Below are 22,888 nucleotides of genomic sequence, written 5' to 3' on the forward strand. Positions count from 1 at the left end.
CTGATCTAATTTAATCAATAATGAGATTTTTAGGGCTTCCCTGGTGGCACAGTGCTTAAGAATCCGCCTGCCAATGCAGGGGACACAGGTTCGAGCCCTGGTCCAGGAAGATCCTACATGCTGCGGAGCACCTAAGCCCGTGCACCACAGCTACTGAGCCTGCGCTCTAGAGCCCGCAAGCCACAGCTACTGAGTCCACGTGCCACGACTACTGAGCCCGTGTGCCACAAGTACTGAGTCCGTAAGCCACAACTACTGAATCCCACGCACCTAGAGCCCATGCTCTGTAACGAGAGGCCACTGCAGTGAGAAGCTCGTCCACCGCAACGAAGAGTAGTCCCTGCTCGCTGCAACTAGAGAAAGCCCACGTGCAACAACAAAGACCCAATGCAGCCAAAAATAAATAAATAAATTTATTTTTTAAAAATGAGATATTTAGGGCTTCCCTGGTGGCGCAGTGGTTGGGAGTCTGCCTGCCGATGCGGGGGACGCCGGTTCATGCCCCGGTCTGGGAAGATCCCACATGCCGCGGAGCGGCTGGGCCTGTGACCCATGGCCGCTGAGCCTGCGTGTCTGGAGCCTGTGCTCCGCAATGGGAGAGGCCCGTGTACTGCAAAAAAAAAAAGAGATATTTAAAATCTATCAGACTGACAAAAATTAAAACTTACTAAGTAATTGGTGTTAATTGGAGTCAACTTGGCAGTGCCTACCACAGTTTTAGACACTCATGCCCTTTGATCCAGTACTTCCACCTCTCAGTACCTGCAGAATATTTACTCATGCACAAAAATACATCTAAAGGTGTTCATTCGCTCTGCATTTTAAATAGTGAAAAAATGGGAATGTCCTCAATATTTACCAATATGGGAATGGGAAAAATACAGTGTATCTATTTATGGGTTAAATGTAACAATTTAAAAGAATATTATCCATCTGTATGCAGACTTGGAAATTTTCCTAAGACATTATTAAGTGAAAAAAAAACAATGAGCAGAATAATTTGTACAGTAGAATTTATGATGTAAAAAGTATTTGTATCTGCTATATACACGTATGCAAATGCCTAGAAGAAGGCCTAGAGGGATATACACATTTTACTACTCTGAATAGTATGCCCTACAATTCCTATCCACTTGGAATCTCAGAATGTGTGAACTTATTTGGAAATAGAGTCTTTGCAGATGTAATCAGACAAGTGAAAATGAGGTCACGCCAGATTAGGATTGGCCCTAAGTTGTGGCTGGTGTCCTTACACTAAAACACACAGGGAAGACGGCCACGGGAAGACAGAGGTAGAGACCAGAGTGACCCAGTGACACACAAGAAATGACAGGCAGGGCCGTACCACCAGCTGCCAGGAGAGAGGCCAGCCAGACTCTCCTTCACAGCCTCCGGAAGGAACCAGCCCTGTGGCACCCCGAGTTCAGACTTCTGGCATCCAGACTGTGAGAGAATAAAATTTCTCTTGTTTTTAGCCAAGCACTTTGTGATAATTTGTTACGGCAGTGCTGGGAAACGAATACACACCTGTTTAACAATGTTTATATCTCAGGAAGAGGTTCTATCAATATATTTTACAGTGAGAATTTATTCTTGCATGGCTAATTTTTTGCCAAAAAAAGTAAAATAATAAACCACTCACATTTCACGTTGGAAGTTTTGGCCCCTGCCACTTACCAAGTATGAAACCTGGAGCAAGTTGTTAAACATGTGAAGGACTCAGTCACTTCCTCTGTAAGACGGGGCTGTCCACATACTCACCTCCCAGGTTGGTACGGATTCTCCCGGGACCCCCCCTCACCGTCCATGTTCTTCCTCTAACGTGGTTCCAGAGACTGTGAACGCCCTTCCACCCACTCTGCCATCCTGTCTCTAATCCATGTCGCCAGCCCTGGCAAATCCATTTTACGAAAACACCACTAACTGTTCCTTTCCTTTTTGAACCCTTTCCAAAAAAAAAAGAAATTCCTCATTGCTTATTAAATTAAACCCAAACTTCTGAGGCTAGATCAAGACCTTCTACATTCTGAGCCCCACTTCCCTTCCATCCAGGTGTGTGGATGACCTTTGGACCTTGAACCTTGCCCTTTCAAGCATGCCACTGGGTATGCTTCTCCCTGTAAACTAACCGTCCTCACTCTAAGCTCCATTTCAGCCTTCAGCCTTCTCCCATGGCCCCCAAACAGGAGAAATTTCACCTTCCTTTGAATTCCTGTAGCATTAACCCTTAGTATAACCCCCATTAAACTAAAAACTCCTTTTGAGAGAAAGAACTTTATTCATTATTGTGTCTGGCACACCATCTCATGGACAGTAGGTGATCAATACATATTTGCCAAATAAATGAATAACAATTACAAAGTACTTGAGTTTTATGTAATTGATACAGGTTCTAAAATTTTTTAAATTATAAACAGAAATGATATACAGTCAGTACCAACCAGTACAGTAACCTTAGCTGTAAAATATGGAAATAGTTCCCTACCACTGCCCCTTGCCACCTGACTGCCCCCTGCTACCAGTGCTGGCCTGGTTTCTACTCCCCTGGGAGCCCCTGGGCTCCACAATCTCCCAGCTGAAGGACCACCACCTTGTACAGCAGGAGTACTCCAGACCTGATGCAGCCATGGGGCCAGGGTCCACTGGTGGAAGTATCCACTCTGACTGATCCAAACCTGCACAGTGTCACTGTTAAGTATTTTGATAACCACCACTGATAATAAATAAAGTTTAATTAAACAATTTCAAAACAGTGCCTCTCCTCACTGCAGAATATCTTAAAAGAGTCTGCAGATCCAGGAACAGAAAAGGAAAATGATACTCTGTAGGTCTCTGAAGGTTTAGGGTACATCCATTAGGACTCAATCTTCATGTAAACCAGAAGATATGCAGTTTCCCGCCTAGGAAGAAAACAATTGCAACAGTGTCACAGAAATGAAACATTCATAGTTAATTAATACATTATTAATTCACGATAGGACACCCGTCAGAAAACTTTCCAGGTTATTGGATCAAGTCTTCATATCCATCACCTTAGAGGGGACAAAACTGGTGACCTGGGAAAATAACTATTATTAAGCTGCTAGTTAACGTCTCAATCAGGGGTTGACAAACTATGAGCCTGTGAACCATATCCAACCCTGTTTTTGCAAATAAACATAACTGGAACAAACCCACGCTTATTCACCCACGTATCATCTGTGGCTGCTTTTGTGCTGCAGAGGCAGAGTTGAGGAGTTGCGACAGAGACTTTGTGTCCCAGAGGCTGAAACATTCACTCTCTGGCCTTTTACAGAGAAAGTCTGCCAAATCCTGATCTAAATAATGGGTTATCGGGACCTCCCTGGTGGTCCAGTAGTTAAGAATCCACCTTCCACACAGCGGTTAAGAATCCGCCTGCCAGTGCAGGGGACATGGGTTTGAGCCCTGGTCCGGGAAGATCCCACGTGCCACGGAGCAACTAAGCCCATGCACCACAACTACTGAGCCCGCGTGCCACAACTACTGAAGCCTGCGCGCCTAGAGCCCATGCTCCGAAACAAGATACGTCACCACGATGAGAAGTCCATGCACCGCAATGAAGAGTAGCCCCTGCTCGCCACAACTAGAGAAAGCCCATGGGCAGCAAGGAAGATCCAATGCAGCCAAAAATAAAAGTAATTAATTAAAAAAAAAATCCGCTTTCCAATGCAGGGGACATGGGATCGATCCCTGGTCAGATAACTAAGATCCCGCATGCCGCAGGGCAACTAAGCCTGCGCGCTGCAACTGCTGAGCCCACACGCTCTGGAGCCTGCATGCCGCAACTAGAAAGAAGCCCGTGTGGTGCAATGAAAATCCCTCGTGCCACAACTAAGACCCCATGCAGCCAAATAAATATTTTTTTAAAAAATAATAATAATGGGGGATCACTGACAACCAAAAGGTGACAAAGAGTGGGCATCTAAGGAGATGCTTAGAAGAAAAGGAAGAGAAGACGAAAGGTACAAGGTGGAGGCGGGGAGGATTCCAAGCACGAATTTCACCTAATTCATTAGTTTCCAAGTGAAGGCCTACGTGTGCAGCTGGGGTCATCCTGCACATCATGCTTAGTGTACAATGTCATCTCTAAGCTTAGCAGGAAAAACTTACAAAGTCTCTGCTTTACCTTCACCCAGCTTTTTTCTCTCCAGCTTCCCCTCTGTAGTTATTGATTTTTAACAATTTAGTTATTGTTATTTACTACATGCAAGCCACTGTACCAGACAAAGAAGGAGGAAAAGAGTGATCCTTGCCTCCAAAAAGTTCATGGTTAATGTGAAAGAATGTTATGTAGGTGAACACTTACAGAGCAGTGGGATCCTTGCTGTAAAGGAGGTGAGCTCCAAATGCAGGGAAAGCGTCTGAGAAGCTCCTACAAACCTGCCTGGATGCTGCTGGGAAGCCTTTACAGAGCAGGTGGGCACGAGCAGAAGTACTGAAGCATGAGAGGGGGGTTGCCGCAGTGACAAATTAGGAAAAGGCAGTACAGGCCGGGAACAGCCCACGCAAAGCCACGCACAGCGTGATATTTGGGAGCCACTTATACTTCAGTACTGTTGGAGTCTAAACTGCAGGAAGAGCAGTGTGGTGGGTGGTACTGAAAGATGAGGCTGAGCAGTATTCACCAGAGGGCCATCCAAAGGCGAGTGGCAGCTGAGTCCGTGAGTGTTTCATAGAGTAGCTAGCACCCTATGCTGCTCAGGGTGTGTGAGCACGTTGGGACCCCACCACCCCAGTGCTCTCTCACCAGCGGTAGCTGTGATCTCCATAGGTACACTGGACATCTTCCCAGGACACCTGGAAGCACACAGACAGACAAGGTGAAGCGGCCCTCCCTCACTCACCCAGACAAACCCACCCCCGTTACACCCATGACCTGGATCACCTAGTGACAGGTGCCATGGGTATGAAGTTTCTTTAGTACACTGTCCCTCTGTTTAAACTTGGTGTTGATGAGCCAGGATTTTCTAACTCTTTCTGACTCTTCTTGCTTTCAGTAAGCTTCCCCCAGAGCACGAGGCTACAGGGCACTGAGCCTAGAATCCCAAAAACCTAGACACTGAGCTAAGTGGAGTAGCAGAACGCTGTAAACCAGACAGGGACTCCATGCAGAAAAGGGCTTCAAAGCCCACGAAAGGCCACACACACAGAGAACAGGACCACAGCGTGTCTGGGCCTTGAGGGCCCATCTAGTCCTGGCTCAGAACTTATTAGAGGTGCAGAATCCAGGGCAAGAGGCAATTCTGGAAGATGTTTCTCACCCAGCAAACGTTGGAGTCGTTGAAGCAGAACCATTTTCCATTCACAGAACTCCGGACATAAGCACAGTAGTGACCGAAGTCAGCCTTCCCCACATGGGCAATCACAGCGAAGAGTTCATACTGTCCCCCACGCTGAAGGACACAAGGACAAAGAGAGCCCCATCATCCCTCCTCTTCTGACCCTCGTCTAGGAGGAGGAAACTACTTCATTGTGCCTTTGCTCATTCAGTGCCTTTCTCTGCCAGGCACTGGTGCTTCCAGGGCACTAGAAAACCGTCTTTGACCTCAAGACTCACAGCTAATTATGCCAGAGCTGTAATCCCATGTTTTATACCAGATGCATTTGGAGGTAAATTTGGGAAGAACCACTTTTTGCCCCAAAAAGGAGAAGGAATGACCCGCTGAGGAAAGCTCCCAGAGAAGACGTGCTTGAACTGATCCTGAAGGGTCATCATGGCACACGCGTGATGGAGTATGGACCAGGAACTGTGGCGGCCCGGTGGGAACAGAACAGTACACCCGGAAATGCAGCTGGGGGTGCTGGGAGCCATGGGATTAACGTCCACAAAGGCCAAGTCAGGAATCAGAACTTTATCCCGAGCAGCGGGAGCCGTCGGAAGGCTTTACGCAGGGGAGCAACATCATCGGATTTGTGTTTGAGAAACACTGAAATAACGTGGTGTGAAAAACGGACTGAGAGTTCAAGTGAGGCAGAGCCAACGGGACAAGTTAGGGAACCACGATGGCACGAGGAAGAAGTGTTGAGAGCCCAGCCATTACCCCCGGGAGCAGCCAGTAAACGATAATAAGCATTATTAACACAGCAATTACTAGCTGACTGCCAGCACCTGGCCAAGTCTTCCCATGCATTGTTCCATTTAACATCCACAGCAAACCTGTAAACTGGGTGCCAGCATAAGTCCTACTTTGCAGACGTGGAATCTGAGCTCAGGGAGCAGAGTAATTTACTCAAGGGTCAGAGCTCATAAAGAGAAGAGGCGGGAGTTTAACCCAGGCCTGCCCGGCTTCGAAGCCCAAGCTCTCGACCCCTATACTGAGGAAGTGAGGGTGAACGCAGAGACGAGGGGACAGATTTGTGCAAAGTAAAGGAAAAATAGTAAGTTCCTTTGCAACTGATGGATATGGTGGTGGGGGAGCAAGTAGGGGGCACTACAAGGATGAACCCCAGATTTTTGGCTTGGAAATTAGGAAGACGCTGCTGCTATAAGGTCACACATGGAACAGAGGTGTCTGGGGATGAAGACAGTGCACTTGGGGACCGTGTGACAGCACTGAGTAGGAGGTGGACACACTGTTTGGAGGTCAAGAGTGAGACCTGAGCAGGAGACAGGGACTGGAAGTCTTCAGTTTGAGGTGATTGAAACCATGAGAATTAATGAGATGACATTCAAAAAATGGGAAGAAAAAGGAATGGAATTAAAACTAAATACCAATAAAAATGGGCAGGAAAGGATCCAGCAATGGAGACAGAAACCCCAGGAGAGAGGCCTAGAGTAGGCAGACTTTGGAGGAGAATAGGATCAATAACAGAATATCACAAAAAGATCAAGTAAGGGAAAGACCAAAAAGTATTCACTAGGTTTGGCAGTAAGTCTTTCTACTCCCTCAAATCTTAGCAAGTCAAGATGAGAGAATTCTCTGTGAAAAGACAACAGTGGCAAGAGAGAGAGTTTTCACTGATTGTGAGCAAGATCTCCACATGAGTTGGGAAAATTGTACTTGTTTTCTCAACACAGTCAAATAATATCCCTAACCTGACACTTTGAAACAAGATCGTGAAGGGGACAGGATGAGGGTAGGACAAACGAAGCTTAGTCCCCCAAAAGGGAGGGCTAAAATCATTCTCTATTCTCACGTGGGGATGTTACACTGGATTTTTTTTTTTACATCTTTATTGCAGTATAATTGCTTTACAATGGTGTGTTAGTTGCTGCTGTATAACAAAGTGAATCAGCTATACGTAAACATATATCCCCATATCCCCTCCCTCTTGCATCTCCCTCCCACCCTCCCTATCCCACCCCTCTAGGTGGTCACAAAGCACCAACCTGATCTCCCTGTGCTATGCGGCTGTTTCCCACTAGCTATCTATTTTACATTTGGTAGTGTGTATATATGTCAGTGCCACTCTCTCACTTCGTCCCAGCTTACTCGTCCCCCTCCCCGTGTCCTCAAGTCCATTCTCTACGTCTGACTCTTTATTCCTGTCCTGACCCTAGGTTCATCAGCACCTTATTTTTTTTTTTTAGATTCCATATATATGTGTCAGCATACGATATTTGTTTTTCTCTTTCTGACTTACTTCACTCTGTATGACAAGACTCTAGGTCCATCCACCTCACTACAAATAACTCGATTTCATTTCTTTTTATGGCTGAGTAATATTCCATTGTATACATGTGCCCCATCTTCTTTATCCATTCATCTGTCGATGGACACTTAGCTTGCTTCCATGTCCTGGCTATTGTAAATAGTGCTGCAGTGAACATTGTGGTACATGACTCTTTTTGAATTATGGTTTTCTCAGGCTATCTGCCCAGTAGTGGGATTTCCGGGTCATATGGTAGTTCTATTTTTAGCTTTTTAAGGAACCTCCATACAGTTCTCCATAGTGGCTGTATCAATTTACATTCCCAACAGTGCAAGAGGGTTCCCTTTTCTCCATACCCTCTCCAGCATTTGTTGTTTGTAGATTTTTTGATGATGGTCATTCTGACTGGTGTGAGGTGATACCTCATTGTGGTTTTGATTTTCATTTCTCTAATGATTAGTGATGTTGAGCATCCTTTCATGTGTTTGTTGGCCATCTGTATGTCTTCTTTGGAGAAATGTCTATTTAGGTCTTCTGCCCATTTTTGGATTGGGTTGTTGGTTTTTTTGATATTGAGCTGCATGAGCTGCTTGTATATTTTAGAGATTAATCCTTTGTCAGTTGCTTCATTTACAAATATTTTCTCCCATTCTGAGGGTTGTCTTTTCATCTTGTTTATGGTCTCCTTTGCTGTGCAAAAAGTGCGGGGCAATCTCTGGATCTAACTCTCAGTTCACGAGAAATACCAGGGCTAGAGGAGTATGTCAAATAAGACCTGCCAGCCAATTCTGGATATACATTTAAAAAAACCTTCAAGCAAATAAATTTCAAGGAAAAGAAAAGGAGGGGAAGCATCAAAGAAACTTAACCTGAAGAAGAAAGAAAGGCAAGGGGGAGGGAGGGAGGAAACAAAGGTAAGCAAATACAAGTGTAGACTTTATTTGGCTCTAGATTCAAACAAAGCAAACAACTTACAGGACAGTCAGGGAAATGCAAATATTTACCGGCTATTAGAGGATATTAAAGAATCATAAGATGGACTTGGTCTTGTTTAGAAAAAGAGTGCTTATTCTTTAGAGAGACATAATGAAATGCTTACAAATGACATGTATGGTGTCTGGGATTTGCGTCAAAATCATCCAGTAGAGGTTTGGAGAAAGAAGAGGATGGGGTGTAGGTGAAGCAAGAGTGGCCATGAGTTAGGTAACTGTTTAAGCCGTTGGTGGATGTGGAGATTCGTTCTATAATTCCTCACAAGTCTTTTCAAGAGGAAAAAAATTTTTAAGATATATTTCATTAGGTAGGCTGTGCAAGTGGAAATAAGGAAACTAGAAGGAAAGAAACTGAGAATCCTACGAAATGTACATGCCCTGAACAGGGAAGGAGCCACTATAACACACTGTCAGGCCTCAATTTTTAAAAAACCATGGTTCTAGAGCATGGATAGTAAACCGTCCAGGGGTGGAACAAAACAGAAAGTCCACAAATGGACTCACATATGTATGGGAATAAATGTAGCATTTTAAACCTATGGAGAAAAGACATTTATGTCACTTTTTTCTCAGAATTTCCCAACAATTCATTAGCTCAAGACAATTGAATCCAACTTGACTCTGAATCAATTTGGCCCAACGTGCTGGCTGCTTTCTTATTATCCCCAAGGTAAGCATAAGCTGCTGGAAGTAGAACGTTAGGCTGGGGCTCTATTTAGAACCCAGGGTGCTGTGGTTACCTGTGGCTACGTAAGCACTGCACATCCTATTTAAAAGGAAGGTTCTGACTTATGGGTTCCTTCCCTCATTGCTGTGAGGTAGATGAGTACAAATCCAATCATCAGAAATAAAGTCTTTTGAATCTTAAAAGAAATACAACGGCCAACAGCAAATGTTGGTGGCAACGTGAGGCTGACAGCCCATCGCTGTTATTCGAGAGACTCGGGTTCCCATCATTAAACTCCTTTTTTGAAAAACAAGTGTTTCTCGAGTGTATGAATATGTTTCTATGAATCATACCAAGCCGTTGGTGAGCGTCCCTCCCTCTGTGTCCCGAGCTCGGCCACCGGAGAAGAGAAGGATGCTCAAAATGCATCTCTGGTGATCTTGATACCAATCATCTCAGGGGAGGGAAGACAAAGAAAGGACGGGGTGTCTTACGTGGGGGGTGGAAGGGACACAAGGGGCCTTCACCTGCTCCTCAGCAGCGCAGGGCTCTCCCTCCATCTCAAGGAGCTTATTTAGATCCAAGTTCTGGGGGAAACACAGTGAGTGGCAGATTTTTTCTGTCCGCAGATTTTTGCTGGAGAAACGCATGAGGTGGATGGTCAATGTCTGGGGCAGGTGGGTCAGTGTCAAGACCTGGAAAAAGCAAAGTCACCATGGAGACGAGTCCCAGGCACTTGAAACAGGTCGATTCCGAGAAACACCAGGGCCGACGGTATGTTCTTCTTCCAGAAAAGAAGGGAGCGGAATGGAATCACACGGTAAGGGCCCCGCCTGCTGGATCTGCTGGGCCTCCCACAGAAGGCTCAAGAAGCCCAGGGCTCCACCCAGGAACCCAGGGGAACTACGGGGTCTGCTCCCCTCCCAGGGGAGTCTGGCCCTGAGGGGAAAACAGCACCTGCTCTTGTGCCTTCCCCACTCCGTCTCAGTGATGGGGTCCGAGGAGCGTGCCCACAGCCCTGGAAGTCACAAGCCCCAGGATCCCCAGCCTGAAGGGATTCCCTCCCTCAGTGGGAGGCCCCCAAGGGGAACCCCAGACGGGCCAGAAGCACCCGGTTTGGGAACAAGTACCTGCTTCCAGCAGGTCTTCTTCTCACAGTTCCCACAGAAGCACTTGTCCTCGCTGGACAGCTCCCTGGGCTGGAAGAAACAGCGGAGGGCGTCCTCCTGTCCCAGGGGAGCAAGGGAAAGGCAAGGTTATTACCTTCTAGGTACAACCCTTCACCCTGCCGATGAGCTTAAGCTTCTCTCCTCGTTTTCCCCAGGTCCCCTAACATCCAGTCCAGCGTGGTACATGTGCCAGGGTCTCAGGAAAGACCTACGTTTTGGAGGAAGCAGTGAAGATAAGGGGCTATAGGAGGAGAAACGTTTTTTCCCCGCAAATGAAAGGAGAACTTAGCCTGTGCCATGCAAAGGAAGCGGAAATGATTTTTTAAAAGCCAAGAGTGGATTAAAGAAGGAAGGGGGCACCAGAAGCTCTGGGCTGTGTGGGAACAGAAAACTCCCCACAAGGACCCCTCACCAGTGTTTTCAGGGGCTTTGAATCCATGTCGAAAAGAGAGACGGGGAGGGTCAGCATGCTGCTGCTTCTGTCACTCTCCATGGTACATCCAAGGCAAACGAGGGACTCCCTCACGCGAATGGCATAGAGGGCCTGCAGCCTCGCTACCTGCAAAAGGGAGGGGGAGGAGGATGAAGGTGCAGAGAAAGCCGCGAGTAAGCAGGTCCGGCCAAGCTCCAGCGCTGGAGCCACCGCACACAGCTCCGGAAGGGCAGCCGCTCTCCGCTCGCTCACAAAGGCGTAGAGAAATCACAGCAACTGCACTATGCAATCGTGATAAGCATTTTACATGCATTTCCCCTTTCAGTCCTCTCTACACGTCACACGGACAGCATCCTCACCTTCTGAGCTCTCTCGTTCTAGGACTTACCAAGTCCACATCTGTGATTTGGTCTTTAATCAGGTTCCAGACTGTGAGGTAGAGCTGGGCAGCATCATGCTGGACAAACACTGGCCAAAGAGAAAAGTAACGCCCAGGGTGAGGACCCAGGGACACCTGTCCTGCCCTCCTGCCCCAGCTACCTAGATGCATGCGAACACTCGTCACGTTGCCTTTCCCCGCTTTCAGGCTAAGTTTCCACAGGATGTTCAGTCATAAAAATGAAAGATAAGCTTGGTATTGATTTTGAGAACTCCTTTTAAAACTCAAAGTCCAGCCCCACTGCATCACACAAGTCTTCTGTCCTCTGAGTTGCCACCCACCCCTGCTGGCCTCCACTGGGGAACCCAGCTACACAAAACCAATAGTCAGTGGTGGATTCTCTCCTATGTCCCTGCCAAGCCTCCAACTGGACTCCTGTGGCCACTGACTTCTCTATGCCTCTCCGTATTTTCTTTATTCACTCCCCTTAAAATTGAGCAGTTTCCCAACACTAATACCTGACCCAGGTCTTCCCCAAAGGTGTACGGGAGAACAAGAAGGGAAATAACCTTCTCAGTGATAGAAGGTGCTAGCGGAAAGGAAGCAGGAATAAGCCATGAATCCTACACACGTGAACATCAGGCTACAAGCGGTGCACAGGGGTGAATGAATCCATGTTCCCGAGTTGCAAAGACGTTGCAAGAAAAGGTATTAAACATTCATATCTGCTATCTCAACACCATTTCCTCCATGATACTTATCACAATCTGTACTTAATGTTTTGGGGTTGTATTTTGTTTTGGCCTGTGTCTCTCCTCTAAACTGTCAGCTCCATGGAGGCAAATACTCTGTCAGTCTAATTCCCTTACCAGCTCAGTAACTGGCACATAATAGGTGAACATTACATATTAGTTGAATGGTTAATTAATCCACATTCCAAGCTAATAATCCCAAACTGTAGACAAGCAGCCTGGTAGCAGGCTGCACTGATGCAGTCTCCAGGGAATTATTTTCAGAAGGCTGTCCACCACACAGGACATAAAGGGAGTCGCGTCAGCTTGCCACGTAGAGCCACCTTGCCACACCTGACCATCCCAGAGCCAGAAGTCCCAATTCATCTAAGAAATACAGGGATGCTTGCCCAACCCATAACTTCCTTCACACCTGCTACGTGCAAGGCATTGCAGAGGCCAGAGAAATTTCCTACCCCCAAGAAACCTATAGTCTAGTGGGAGGCAAGTATCCATGTACTCACAATTCAAAGAAGAATTTAGGGCCTTCCCTGGTGGCGCGGTGGTTAAGAATCCACCTGCCAATGCAGGGAACACGGGTTCGAGCCCTGGTCCAGGAAGATCCCACATGCCGTGGAGCAACTAAACACGTGTGCCACAACTACTGAGCCCACGTGCCACAACTACTGAAGCCTGCATGCCTAGAGCCCGTGCTCCGCAACAAGAGAAGCCACCGCAATGAGAAGCCCACGCACCACAAGGAAGAGTAGCCCCCGCTCACCGCAACTAGAGAAAGCCCGCACACAGGAACGAAGACCCAACTCAGCCAAAAAAAAAAAAAAAAATTAATAAATAAATTTATTTTAAAAAAAAAAAAGAAGAAGAATGAGAAAAATTCCCCAGGTGTACAAACTGCTATGGAAAGCTAAAGAAAGGTGACATACAACTAGGACAGTGGAGTGCAGGTCTCTGTAAAAGCAGGATGCCTGCTTTCACCACTTCTATTCAACACAGTACTGGAAGTTCTAGCCAGAGCAATTAGATAAGAAAAGAAATAAAATGCATCCAAATTTGAAAGGAAGAAGTAAAATTACCGCTGTTTGCAGATGATATAATCTCATATGTTAAAAGACTCCACAAAACAAAGCTTTTAGATCTAATAAATGAAATTAAAAACATGATACAAAGTCAACACACAAAAGTCAATTGTATTTCTATACATACATGAACAATAAACAATTTGAAAATGAAATAACACAAACAAATCCATCTATAATAGCTTCAAAAACAATAAAATACTTAGGAATTAACTTAACCAAATTGGTAAAAGACTTGTATTATGAAAACTACAAAACACTGCTGAAAGAAATTAAAGAAGTCATAAATAAATGGAAACACATTCCATGGACTAGAATATTTAATATTATTTAAAAGTCAATACTACCCAAAGCAATCTACATATTCAATGCAATTCCTAACAAACTCCCAATAAGATATTTGCTGAAATAGAAAAACTCATCATAAAATTCATATAGAATCTTAAGGGACCCCAAAATGCCAAAACAATTCTGAAAAAGAATAACAAACTAGAGGACTCACCCTTTCTCATTTCAAAACTTACTACACAGCTATAGTAAGCAAAACAGTGTGGTACGGGCATAAGGACAGACATACAGATTGATGCAATAGAATAGAGTCCAGAAATGAATCCTCACATGTATGGTCCAATAATTTTTGACAAGGGAGCCAAGAGTATACAGTCGGGAAAGGATAGTCTCTTCAACAAATGATGCTGGGGAAACTGGATATCCACATGCAAAGAAATGAAGTTGAACGCTTCTAACGGCATATACAAAAATTAATTCGAAACAGATCAAGGACCTAAATGTAAGACCCTAAACAATAAAATGCTTAGAAGAACACATAGGACAAAAGCACACGACCTTGGATTTGGCAATGACTTCTTGGATGTGACACCAAAGGCACAGGTAACAAAAGAAAACACAGAAAACTTCAACTTCATGAAAATTTTTTAAATGTATGCATCAAAAGACAGTATCCCCAGAGTAAAAAGGCACCCCACAGAATGAGAGAATATATTTGCAAAGCATATATCTGATAAGGGATTAACATCCAGAACACACAGAACTTTTAAACTCAACAACAAAAATAACCCAATTCAAAAATGGGCAAAGAACTGGAATAGATATTTTTCCAAAGAAGACATTCAAATGGCAGTAAGCACATGAAAAGATGCCCAGCATCACTAATCATTAGGGAAATACAAATCAAAACTACAATGAAGGGCTTCCCTGGTGGCGCAGTGGTTGAGAGTCCACCTGCCGACGCAGGGGACATGGGTTCGTGCCCCGATCCGGGAAGATCCCACATGCCGCGGAGCGGCTGGTCCCGTGAGCCATGGCCGCTGAGCCTGCACGTCCGGAGCCTGTGCTCCGCAACGGGAGAGGCCACAACAGTGAGAGGCCCGCGTACCACAAAAAAAAAAAAAAAGAAAAGAAAACTACAATGAAATACTACCTCACAGCCCTTGCAGCTACTTCAGACCCCCTGCAGCTCTCTCCAAGGATGGCACAGTAATCGAGGTCGTGGACCCCAGCAGCCTGAGCCAATGAGATATCACACCCACCCAGAACCAGAGCCACCACAAGCCTCACACCACTACACCTGGATCACAGCACACCCCAGCTGCAGGTGAAGGTCCTTCTTAGCAAAGTCCCTACACAAGTCTACCGGGATCATGGACAATCAGGGAAACATGATACCACCAAAAGAAAACAGTAAACTTCCAGTAACTGAAACCAAAGAAATGGAGATACCAAATTGTCTGAAAAATAATTCTAAATAATTGTTCTAAAGATGCTCGGAGAGCTACCAGAGAACACAGATTAACAATTTAAATAAATCAGGAAAACAATACAAGAAAAACAGAAGTTCAACAAAGAGATAGAGAACATAAAAAAGAACCAAAGGGCAATTTTGGAGCTAAAGAATATTGAACTGAAAAATTCAACAGAGAGCTTCAAAAGCAGACTGGACCAAGCAAAAGGAATCAGTGAACTAGAAGGCAGGTCATTTGAAACTGTCCAGTCAAAGGAGCAAAAAGACTGAGAAGGATTGAAGAAAGTCTATGGGACTCCATTAAGAGAAACAACCCACACTATAATGGAGTCCCAGAAGAAGAGAGGGGAAAGGGGGCCGAAAACTCATCTAAAGAAATAGTGGCTGCAACTTCCCAAATCTGGGAAGAGATTTAGACATTGAAGTTCATGAAGCTCACTGGTCCCCAAACATACTCCCTTTGAACAGATGTTCTCCAAGACACATCATAATACTGTCAAAAATACTGTCGAAAATCAAAGACAAAGAGAGATCTTAAAAGCAAGAGACAGGAAGTTTACCACCTACAAGGGAACCCTCATAAGACTATCAGCACATTTCTCAGCACAAACCTTACAGACCATGGGAAGGTGGGATGATAGGGTAAGTGATGAAAGGGAAAACTGCTGATAAAGAAAACTGTACCCAGCAACACTGTCCTTCAGAAATGAAGGAGAGACAAAGGCTTTCCCAGGCAAAGAAACACTGAGAGCTCATCACCACTAGACCTGCCTTACAAGGACAGCTGAGAGGAGTTCGTCAAGCTGAAATGAAAGGATGCTTGTTGTAACAAGGAAAGAGACTGAATCAATTCAGTGGGAAAAGAGTAGTATTTTCAACAAATGGTGCTGGAACGATTGGATGCCCACATGCAGGAGAATGAAGTTGGACTCCTATCTCACACTATTCACAAAATTTAGCTCTAAGTGAAACATGGATCTAATGTAAGAGCTAAAAGTATAAAACCTAGAAGAAAACAAAGGAGAATGACTGCTAATGGGTATGGGGTTTCTTTGGGGGGTGATGAAAATTTGCTAAATTTAGATTGTGGTGATAATTGCACAACTCTGTGAAATACTAAAAACCTCTGAATTGTACATTTTTAATTGACTGAATTTTACAGTATGTGATGTATATTTCATTAAGGCTGTTAAAAAAAAAACTAAGCTATTTAAGAGTTTCCTTTTGTAGAACACAGTTTCTCCTTATGAATCCTTTATTCTGTTTCCCTAGAATCCTTTGCCTGCAGTTGAATCAGCTTTGAGGAGACTCTTAGGCTTACTTACTCCACCAGGAGGCAGAAAAAGGGTGAGTGTGGAAGTAATACATGCATAGATAACATCAGTGCTGCACCTGGAAGATGGGGGTTCCTTAAGATATCTCGCATCCACACACGTGCCTCCGACACAAGGGTTTCCTTCCTGTTCACTCACTGAGCCTCAGTCCCCCTCCTCTCCTCTCCTCTCCTCTGCTGCCCCCTCCCGCGTCCCCTCCCCCTCGCACTCCCCTCCCTCTTAGAGCACCAGGCCAGGATCCTGAGCTCCTGGAGGAGGACCGCCTTACGTGGTACACTGTACATCTGGAGAGAGTAGGCCAGCCCCATGGGTCGCACCGCTTTCTCCCGGCTGTCCTGCATCTTCTCCAGCAGCAAGAGCAGCTGGAAAGGAACACTTCTCCTCTGCTCCGCAGCTCCCCTTGGCACTGTCATCCTGCCGAGTGAGAACAGCCACGAACCTCCCTGTCCCCACAGTTCCCAGTGCTGGGGGCACACCACAACACATGGGAGAACTTTCAAAAATCTCACGTCCAGGCCACTCTGCAGACTAACTACATCAGAATTTCTGGGGGTGGGCCCAGTTACCAGGATTTTTAAGTTTCCTAGATGATTTAGACATATAGACAAGGTTGAAGAGCTACCGTGTTAGCAAATCAGCTATAGGGGAGTATCCTCTCAAGAGGGGAATCAGCACAGCTGCGGCCTCACCCCTCTCCCCACCCTGCATGGCAGTCACACCAAAACGAATGGCAGGTGCAGTAGGTCCTGCACCTACAGCAAAATGGCCAGCCTGAAGTTCTCCAAAGGCCAAAAGCAAGTATGACCTAGGCCCTGGGAAGGACACATAAAGGAATGGCAGTGTATCTTGGCAATGGTTTGTTTAATCACTGGCATCTCTCAACTGCCCATGCCCATGGAAGGGGAAAAGGAGAAAGCAAAAGGCAGAAAAAAATGAGTGATAAAGTTTATGTATGTGAACATATACATATGGGCGTGGTGCTTGCGTTCCCAAGGAAATTTGCCTGTCAGTCCTGGCGGAGTCTCAGCATGTCTCTGCAGAACAGGTTGAGAAGAAAGAAGGGTTCTCGGGCTTCCCTGGTGGCACAGTGGTTAAGAATCCGCCTGCCAACGCAGGGGACACAGGTTCGAGCCCTGGCCGGGAAGATCCCACATGCCGCGGAGCAGCTAAGCCTGTGCACCACAACTACTGAGCCTGTGCTCTGAAGCCCGCAAGCCACAACTACTGACCCTGCACACCACAATTACTGAAGCCTGTGCGCCTAGAGCCCGTGCTCCGCAACAAGAGAAGCCACTGCAACGAGAAGCCCGCGCACCGCAACAAAGAGTAGCTCCCGCTCGCCGCAACTAGAGAAAGCCCGCGCACAGCAACGAAGACCCAGCGCAGCCAAAAATAAATAAAAATAAAATAAAATAAATGTTTAATCATTTTTTAAAAAAAAGAAAGAAGGGCTCTCAGGATGTGTATGCTGTGTGAGTGTGGATGTGTTTCACTTGAGAAAAATCAATAGACTCATAGACCTGCCCGTTGATTAGACACTGGCAGGGTCCCCACTTCCTTTTAACCAAGTCAGTGGCTGCCAATCTGGCTACACTTTAGAATCACCTGGGGAATCTTCCGAAAAGTACGAATGCTTGGGCCTCACCCTAGACACCCACCTAGGCCCCAAGTGGAACCAAATATCTGGGGGTGGGATCAGCATTTACATTTTTTAAAAATCATCTTAGATGATTATAGTATATCGTCTAGATTGTGCAGAGCAAGATCTTTTCTCTGTTAGCTTTTGGAAGTAGACTTCTAAAAGTCCAAACCACTGTGAATAACTGAATAACTGAAAACATAAAATAATATACACATTTATCTGCCTGAACAATTGCCTTACCTCTTCAGTATCTTGGTGAATTCCACGTTCATAACGAACACCTGGATCAGGGAGTTAAGGCAGCAGGTCTGCCCAATGTTGTGTAAACCGACCGGGCCTATGAAGAGCAGAGGGAAGATACTGAGGGAAGCCCTGCCACAGAATTCAAAAAACACCAAACACTCCTCCAGACCCTCCTAAGGACATGAAACACTATAAGGTACTCCCAGAGGCACAAAGAATTCACTAAGGAGCTTGGAAACAAATTGGAAAGGAGAGAGAAACACGACCCTCTGCAAAGTGAATAGCAGCAGAAGTTTTAACAGTCCGTTAGGAAAAGAGAGGCCACAAGGAGGTGTATCACTCGTTGTCAAACTTATAACCCAAGCAACAGTAAGAGCAAAGGAAGAGAAACCTTACAGACAGTGCACTGGGGAGAACTAGGGGCCCTGCCCACCCAAGCTGTCCCTACAGAGCTGGCTCACAGTGGGCATCTATGGGCTCAGGGGCGAGAGTCATCTCCCAGGCAATCTACTCTGGGCCCCAGGGGTAAGGCCCCTGCCCAGGCCCTACCAGGTGGTGGAAGGGAATCAGAAGAAAGCTCTGGGGGAGATCCACCTCATCTAAACTCACCTTGAGAGGCTGGAAACCACAAGGAACTTATGAGGATGTGACAAAACCAAAAGGTAGTATTTCTCTGACCCACTAGCAACCAACCTCCCCTTTCCCACCCAACCTTGGGCTCCGCAGACCCCACAAGGTGTGTAATTTAAGAGGGAGGGAGTCCACTAATCTCAGAGCTCCCGGGGAAAGGGCTCTGGTGTACGAGCTGGGGCAGTAAGAACGTAAGAATCCATGGTCAGCAGGAACCCGATCAGCAGAAGCACCTTGTCACCAGACACACTAGCACCCAGGGGAAGGCTGGGGGCCACGACATGCCAAGCACAGGATTAAAGCAGCTTCCACAACAACCTCATTATTCTTCCCAACAATCCTATGGGCTCAGGAGCATAATCATCCCCATTTCACAGAGGCAGAAGTGGAGGCACAAAGAGCAGCAATCATCAACCACAGAACTCTACGGCCCAGCGGACGAGCAAAGCGTTTCTGCGCAGTCAAGAGAGAAGACTGGGGTTCTCGGCCCATTGGGAGCCCGGGCTCAGGGCTCCCTGTGTCTCTTCCCATTGCTGCTCCCGTCCTTCTCCTAATGGGCTTTGCTGAGAAACGCTGAGACAGCCAAGACCGGCCTAGGGACCCGGAACCATACCCATCAGCAGTCACTCCAAGACCCCCGGACGGCAGCTGCAGGGCGTCTTCAGGACGGCGCGACCTCACTTCCAGGAAGAGCTCTCATGAGCCGGCCTTGGCCGACCTCTGTGAAAACACACCGCAGAGGAAAGGATGAGAGAAGGGGAAGCATATCCATGTGATCAGTTCTGATCCCCAAGAGCCAGGCTTGGGGGGAGATCAGTGTCTGGGGAGACTGGCCCGCCAAGCTCTAGGGCGAGAAACGACAACTCGGTGAGACTCCGTCCCCTTGGTCCCTCATTCCCACTGTGTCCTCATTGGGACCCACGGCCCCAGCCTCTGCCCTGGGCCCTCTGTTCTGGCAAATGGTTCGACATTCACCAAGGGGTCCAGACCAAGACACCTGGGTCTCCCTGTTCCTCACTCCCAGGCCCTCCACTGCCTGAAGGCTGCTCAAAGCCCTCTCCTGGCTGTCCACACGCTGGCCCCAAGGAAGCCTGTCCTGGCTCCTGGGGAAGGGGCTGCTGTGAACACCCACGCGTGTTGTACACAGGGCCGTTCAAGTAACTGGGGCTGGGAACAGCTATGTCTGCCTGTAGCGGGAGGTGGTGACCACTCACACTCCGGCGGAACAGGAGCCCTTCCCCAGGCCACCGGGTGTTGGTGGTCGACGGCCCCCAGCTGAGGCCCCCTCCAGAATTCACCCCAGTGAAGAAAGCTGGCCCGGTTCCTATCCAGAGTCTGGGCGATGAGGGGGCCTAAGGGCCTTACCACCTGCCTGAAGGGTCACCCAGCCCCCGAGCTCCCCTTGGCATTGGCTGAAGCCTCTGTCACAAATTTTGGGAGTTCAAGTCCTCCGTTTGCCCACCTTGCTGTGCTCACCCTCTGGGTGTCGTTCCCAAGGGTGCTCCCCAGCAGACCTTCCCCACACACAGCTCAGCTGGGACTACACCGTCAAAGGAGGGCAAATCAATGGCAGGGCCTTGAGTCTATTGAGCTTTCTCAGACAAAACCCACACACACAGGGTATAGAGACTTCTCAACGGGCTCCACCAAGAAATGCCGAGACTCAGCCAGGACTGGCTGGCGAATGTCCTTGGGAACCCAAACACCATGCCCATATGTATATATTCACATACACAAACTTTCTGACACATTCTTTTCTGCCCTGGGCTTTCTCCTTTTTCCCTTGCATGGTCACAAGCAATTGAAAGAGGCCTGTAATCAAATATCCTTGTTATAATGTGAAATGGAAAAAGCAGTGTATTTTCAACCATGTCACAGTGATGCCTGATACAGCAACAGAACATTGCAGAATATTCTGGTTGTCTTCAATTTTTTGCAGTTATAAAAAAACTGCAGTGAACATTTTTAGGTATAAAACCTTTTTCTACCTATGTGATTTTTCCTCAGGCAAACCAAAGGTCATAGACACAACAAAACTGCAGCTATAAACCAGGTCATGTTAACCAGAACCCACGTCTTCCTGGCAACACAGGCTTCAGCCTGTGAATTCTCCCCAGGTGTGTGGGAATCTCAGGAGGAGTCTCTTGTGTTTTGGAGCGAGGTCACAACCACCATACCCTGTCCCTACCTGCCCTGGAGTGCCCACTGGTGTCTGCAGGGCACTGCCTGACACAGCAATCCATGCACAAAGGTTCCCTCATATCTACAAGCAGGGCCTTCACGTGGAAGTGGGATACAAGCCCAGTCCTCCTACTGCCTCGTGCCTTTTCATTTCAAGTTCTTCAGCTTTGCGGGAAGCCATCTCTCCCCAGGGCTCAGGCCTGCCCCCGGGTCTAAGCTTGGGCACAACCCATGCTCTTTCCTCAATTGCTCCTCTGTCCCCGTGCAAATAAACCTGTGGCCTTCAGATACAACCAGACGCTAAATCAATGTCTAGGAGAGGGGCCTCCCTGGCGGTCCAGTGGTTAGGACTTCGCCTTCCAATGCAGGGGGTGCGGGTTCGATCCCTGGTCGGGGAGCTAAGATTCCACATGCCTCGCGGCCAAAAAACTAAAACATAAAACAGAAGCAATATTGCAACAAATTCAATAAGGACTTTAAAAATGGTCCACTTCAAAAAAAGTCTTTAAATATCTAGGAGATATTCTTTTTTTATATAAATTTATTTATTTATATTTTTATTTTTGGCTGCATTGGGTCTTTGTTGCTGAGCGTGGGCTTTCTCTAGTTGTGGTGAGCAGGGGCTACTCTTGGGCTACTCTTCGCTGCGGTGCACGGGCTTCTCACTGCGGTGGCTTCTCTTGCTGCGGAGCACAGGTTCTAGGCACACGGGCTTCAGTAGTTGTGGCACACGGGCTCAGTAGTTGTGGCTCGCAGGCTCTAGAGCGCAGGCTCAGTAGTTGTGGCACACGGGTTTAGTTGTTCCATGGCATGTGGGATCTTCCTGGACCAGGGCTCGAACTCGTGTCCCCTGCATTGGCAGGTGGATTCTTAACCGCTGCGCCACCAGGGAAGCCCTAGGACATATTCTTAAAAATATAATTACAAGGTCACAGTGTACGAAGTTTAAGGCTCTTAATATACGTAGCTAAATGACCTGCCCCCGTCTGTACTCTAGCCAGTGGCTCAGAGGCCCGTCAGGATTCAGTGGTTTAATGAAGTGACCTAAGTTCACTGATATTCACGAGGGCAGGGTTCGTGGGAAAAGTGAGTCTGGATCTGAGTTTATTAAAGAGGAAAGGGTATGGTTTAAAATAAGGGGCACCTTGAGGCAGGGCAGGTGTTATGCAAAAAAAGCCCAGGGGTCTGGAGGAGAAGCATGTGGGGAAGAGTGTGCAAAGGGCTGTGAGCAGACCTGCACAGGTGAACCCAAGCCAGGACTGGAATAAAATGTAGACATTCCAGAATTTTAGTTTTTATAAAAAGTAAGTGGTCACTAGTGGTCACGGAAGTGCAAACCTTGACCATAATGAGATACCATTTTACACTATTCAACTGGCAACAGTTAAGAATTCTGATGGAACCAACTGTTGGAGGGGATGTAGATAAATAGGGTCTTTTATATACTACTAGGGGAGGGTGTAAAATGGTACAGTCGCTTGGGAAAACAACGTGGCATCATCTTTTTTGTTTTTGTGGCATCATCTTGTAAAGTTAAACATTCACTTAACTTCAACCTAAAAATTCAAAAGAGAAATTCTTACATGTGTCCCTGGAGACATAAACAAGAATGTTCATAGCAGTGCTGTTTGTGCAGCAAAAACATGGAAACAATCCAAGCGCTCGACCCAAATGTCAGAAGAGTGGGTACGTGAGCTGTAATAAATTTACACAATGAAATAATATTCCTCAGTTGCACCTGAGTGAACATGTCACAATAGGGTGAATCTTAGAAACACAATGTTGAGTCAAAAGGCAATTCTTAGAAGATAATATCTAGTATTTCTTTTTGTAGATTCAAACTCAAGGAAAATGAGACACTAGGCTATTTAGGCATCAACGTGCATGTGTGACAAAGATTTTTAAATGGATAATGAAGATCAAAAAGACCAGGCCAAGGACTTCCCTGGTGGCACAGTGGTTACGACTCTGTGCTCCCAATGCAGGGGGCCCGGGTTCAATCCCTGGTCAGGGA

At 46.7% G+C, this 22,888-nt stretch overlaps 1 protein-coding gene across 4 annotated transcripts; it reads right to left on the reverse strand.

Annotated features, from left to right (window-relative positions):
- Positions 1–380: 380 nt before the first annotated feature.
- Positions 381–19,425, reverse strand: USP18 (ubiquitin specific peptidase 18). Of its 4 annotated transcripts, XM_012539271.3 has the most exons (10): positions 19,307–19,425; positions 18,061–18,157; positions 16,447–16,592; positions 11,264–11,343; positions 10,855–11,001; positions 10,404–10,499; positions 9,801–9,968; positions 5,283–5,414; positions 4,769–4,818; positions 411–2,900 (listed from the first exon to the last, which is right to left on the reverse strand). In XM_012539271.3, exons 1-10 carry the CDS (start codon positions 19,308–19,310, stop codon positions 2,855–2,857), a joined length of 966 nt encoding a protein of 321 aa, XP_012394725.1. In that variant the 5' UTR covers positions 19,311–19,425; the 3' UTR covers positions 411–2,854. The 4 variants fall into 4 exon arrangements, with proteins under 4 accessions (XP_033273292.1, XP_033273293.1, XP_049550808.1 ...); XM_049694851.1 differs by lacking the exon at positions 18,061–18,157 and having other exon boundaries at positions 388–2,900; XM_033417401.2 differs by lacking the exons at positions 4,769–4,818; positions 5,283–5,414 and having other exon boundaries at positions 381–2,900.
- Between the last annotated feature and the right edge of the window lie 3,463 nt (positions 19,426–22,888).

The sequence above is a fragment of the Orcinus orca genome, chromosome 11, assembly GCF_937001465.1.
Source record: "Orcinus orca chromosome 11, mOrcOrc1.1, whole genome shotgun sequence".
Classification (NCBI taxonomy): domain Eukaryota; kingdom Metazoa; phylum Chordata; class Mammalia; order Artiodactyla; family Delphinidae; genus Orcinus; species Orcinus orca.

What these genes read in the sequence shown, in the direction of transcription:
- USP18 (XM_012539271.3), bottom strand. An exon ending in AAATCACAGATGTGGACTTG is followed by an intron (nt 11,002 to 11,263) that starts GTAAGTCCTAGA and finishes TCCCTTTTGCAG; the next exon opens with GTAGCGAGGCTGCAGGCCCT. An exon ending in CCTGCGCTGCTGAGGAGCAG is followed by an intron (nt 5,415 to 9,800) that starts GTGAAGGCCCCT and finishes TGTGTCCTTCAG; the next exon opens with CGTGGGGGACAGTATGAACT.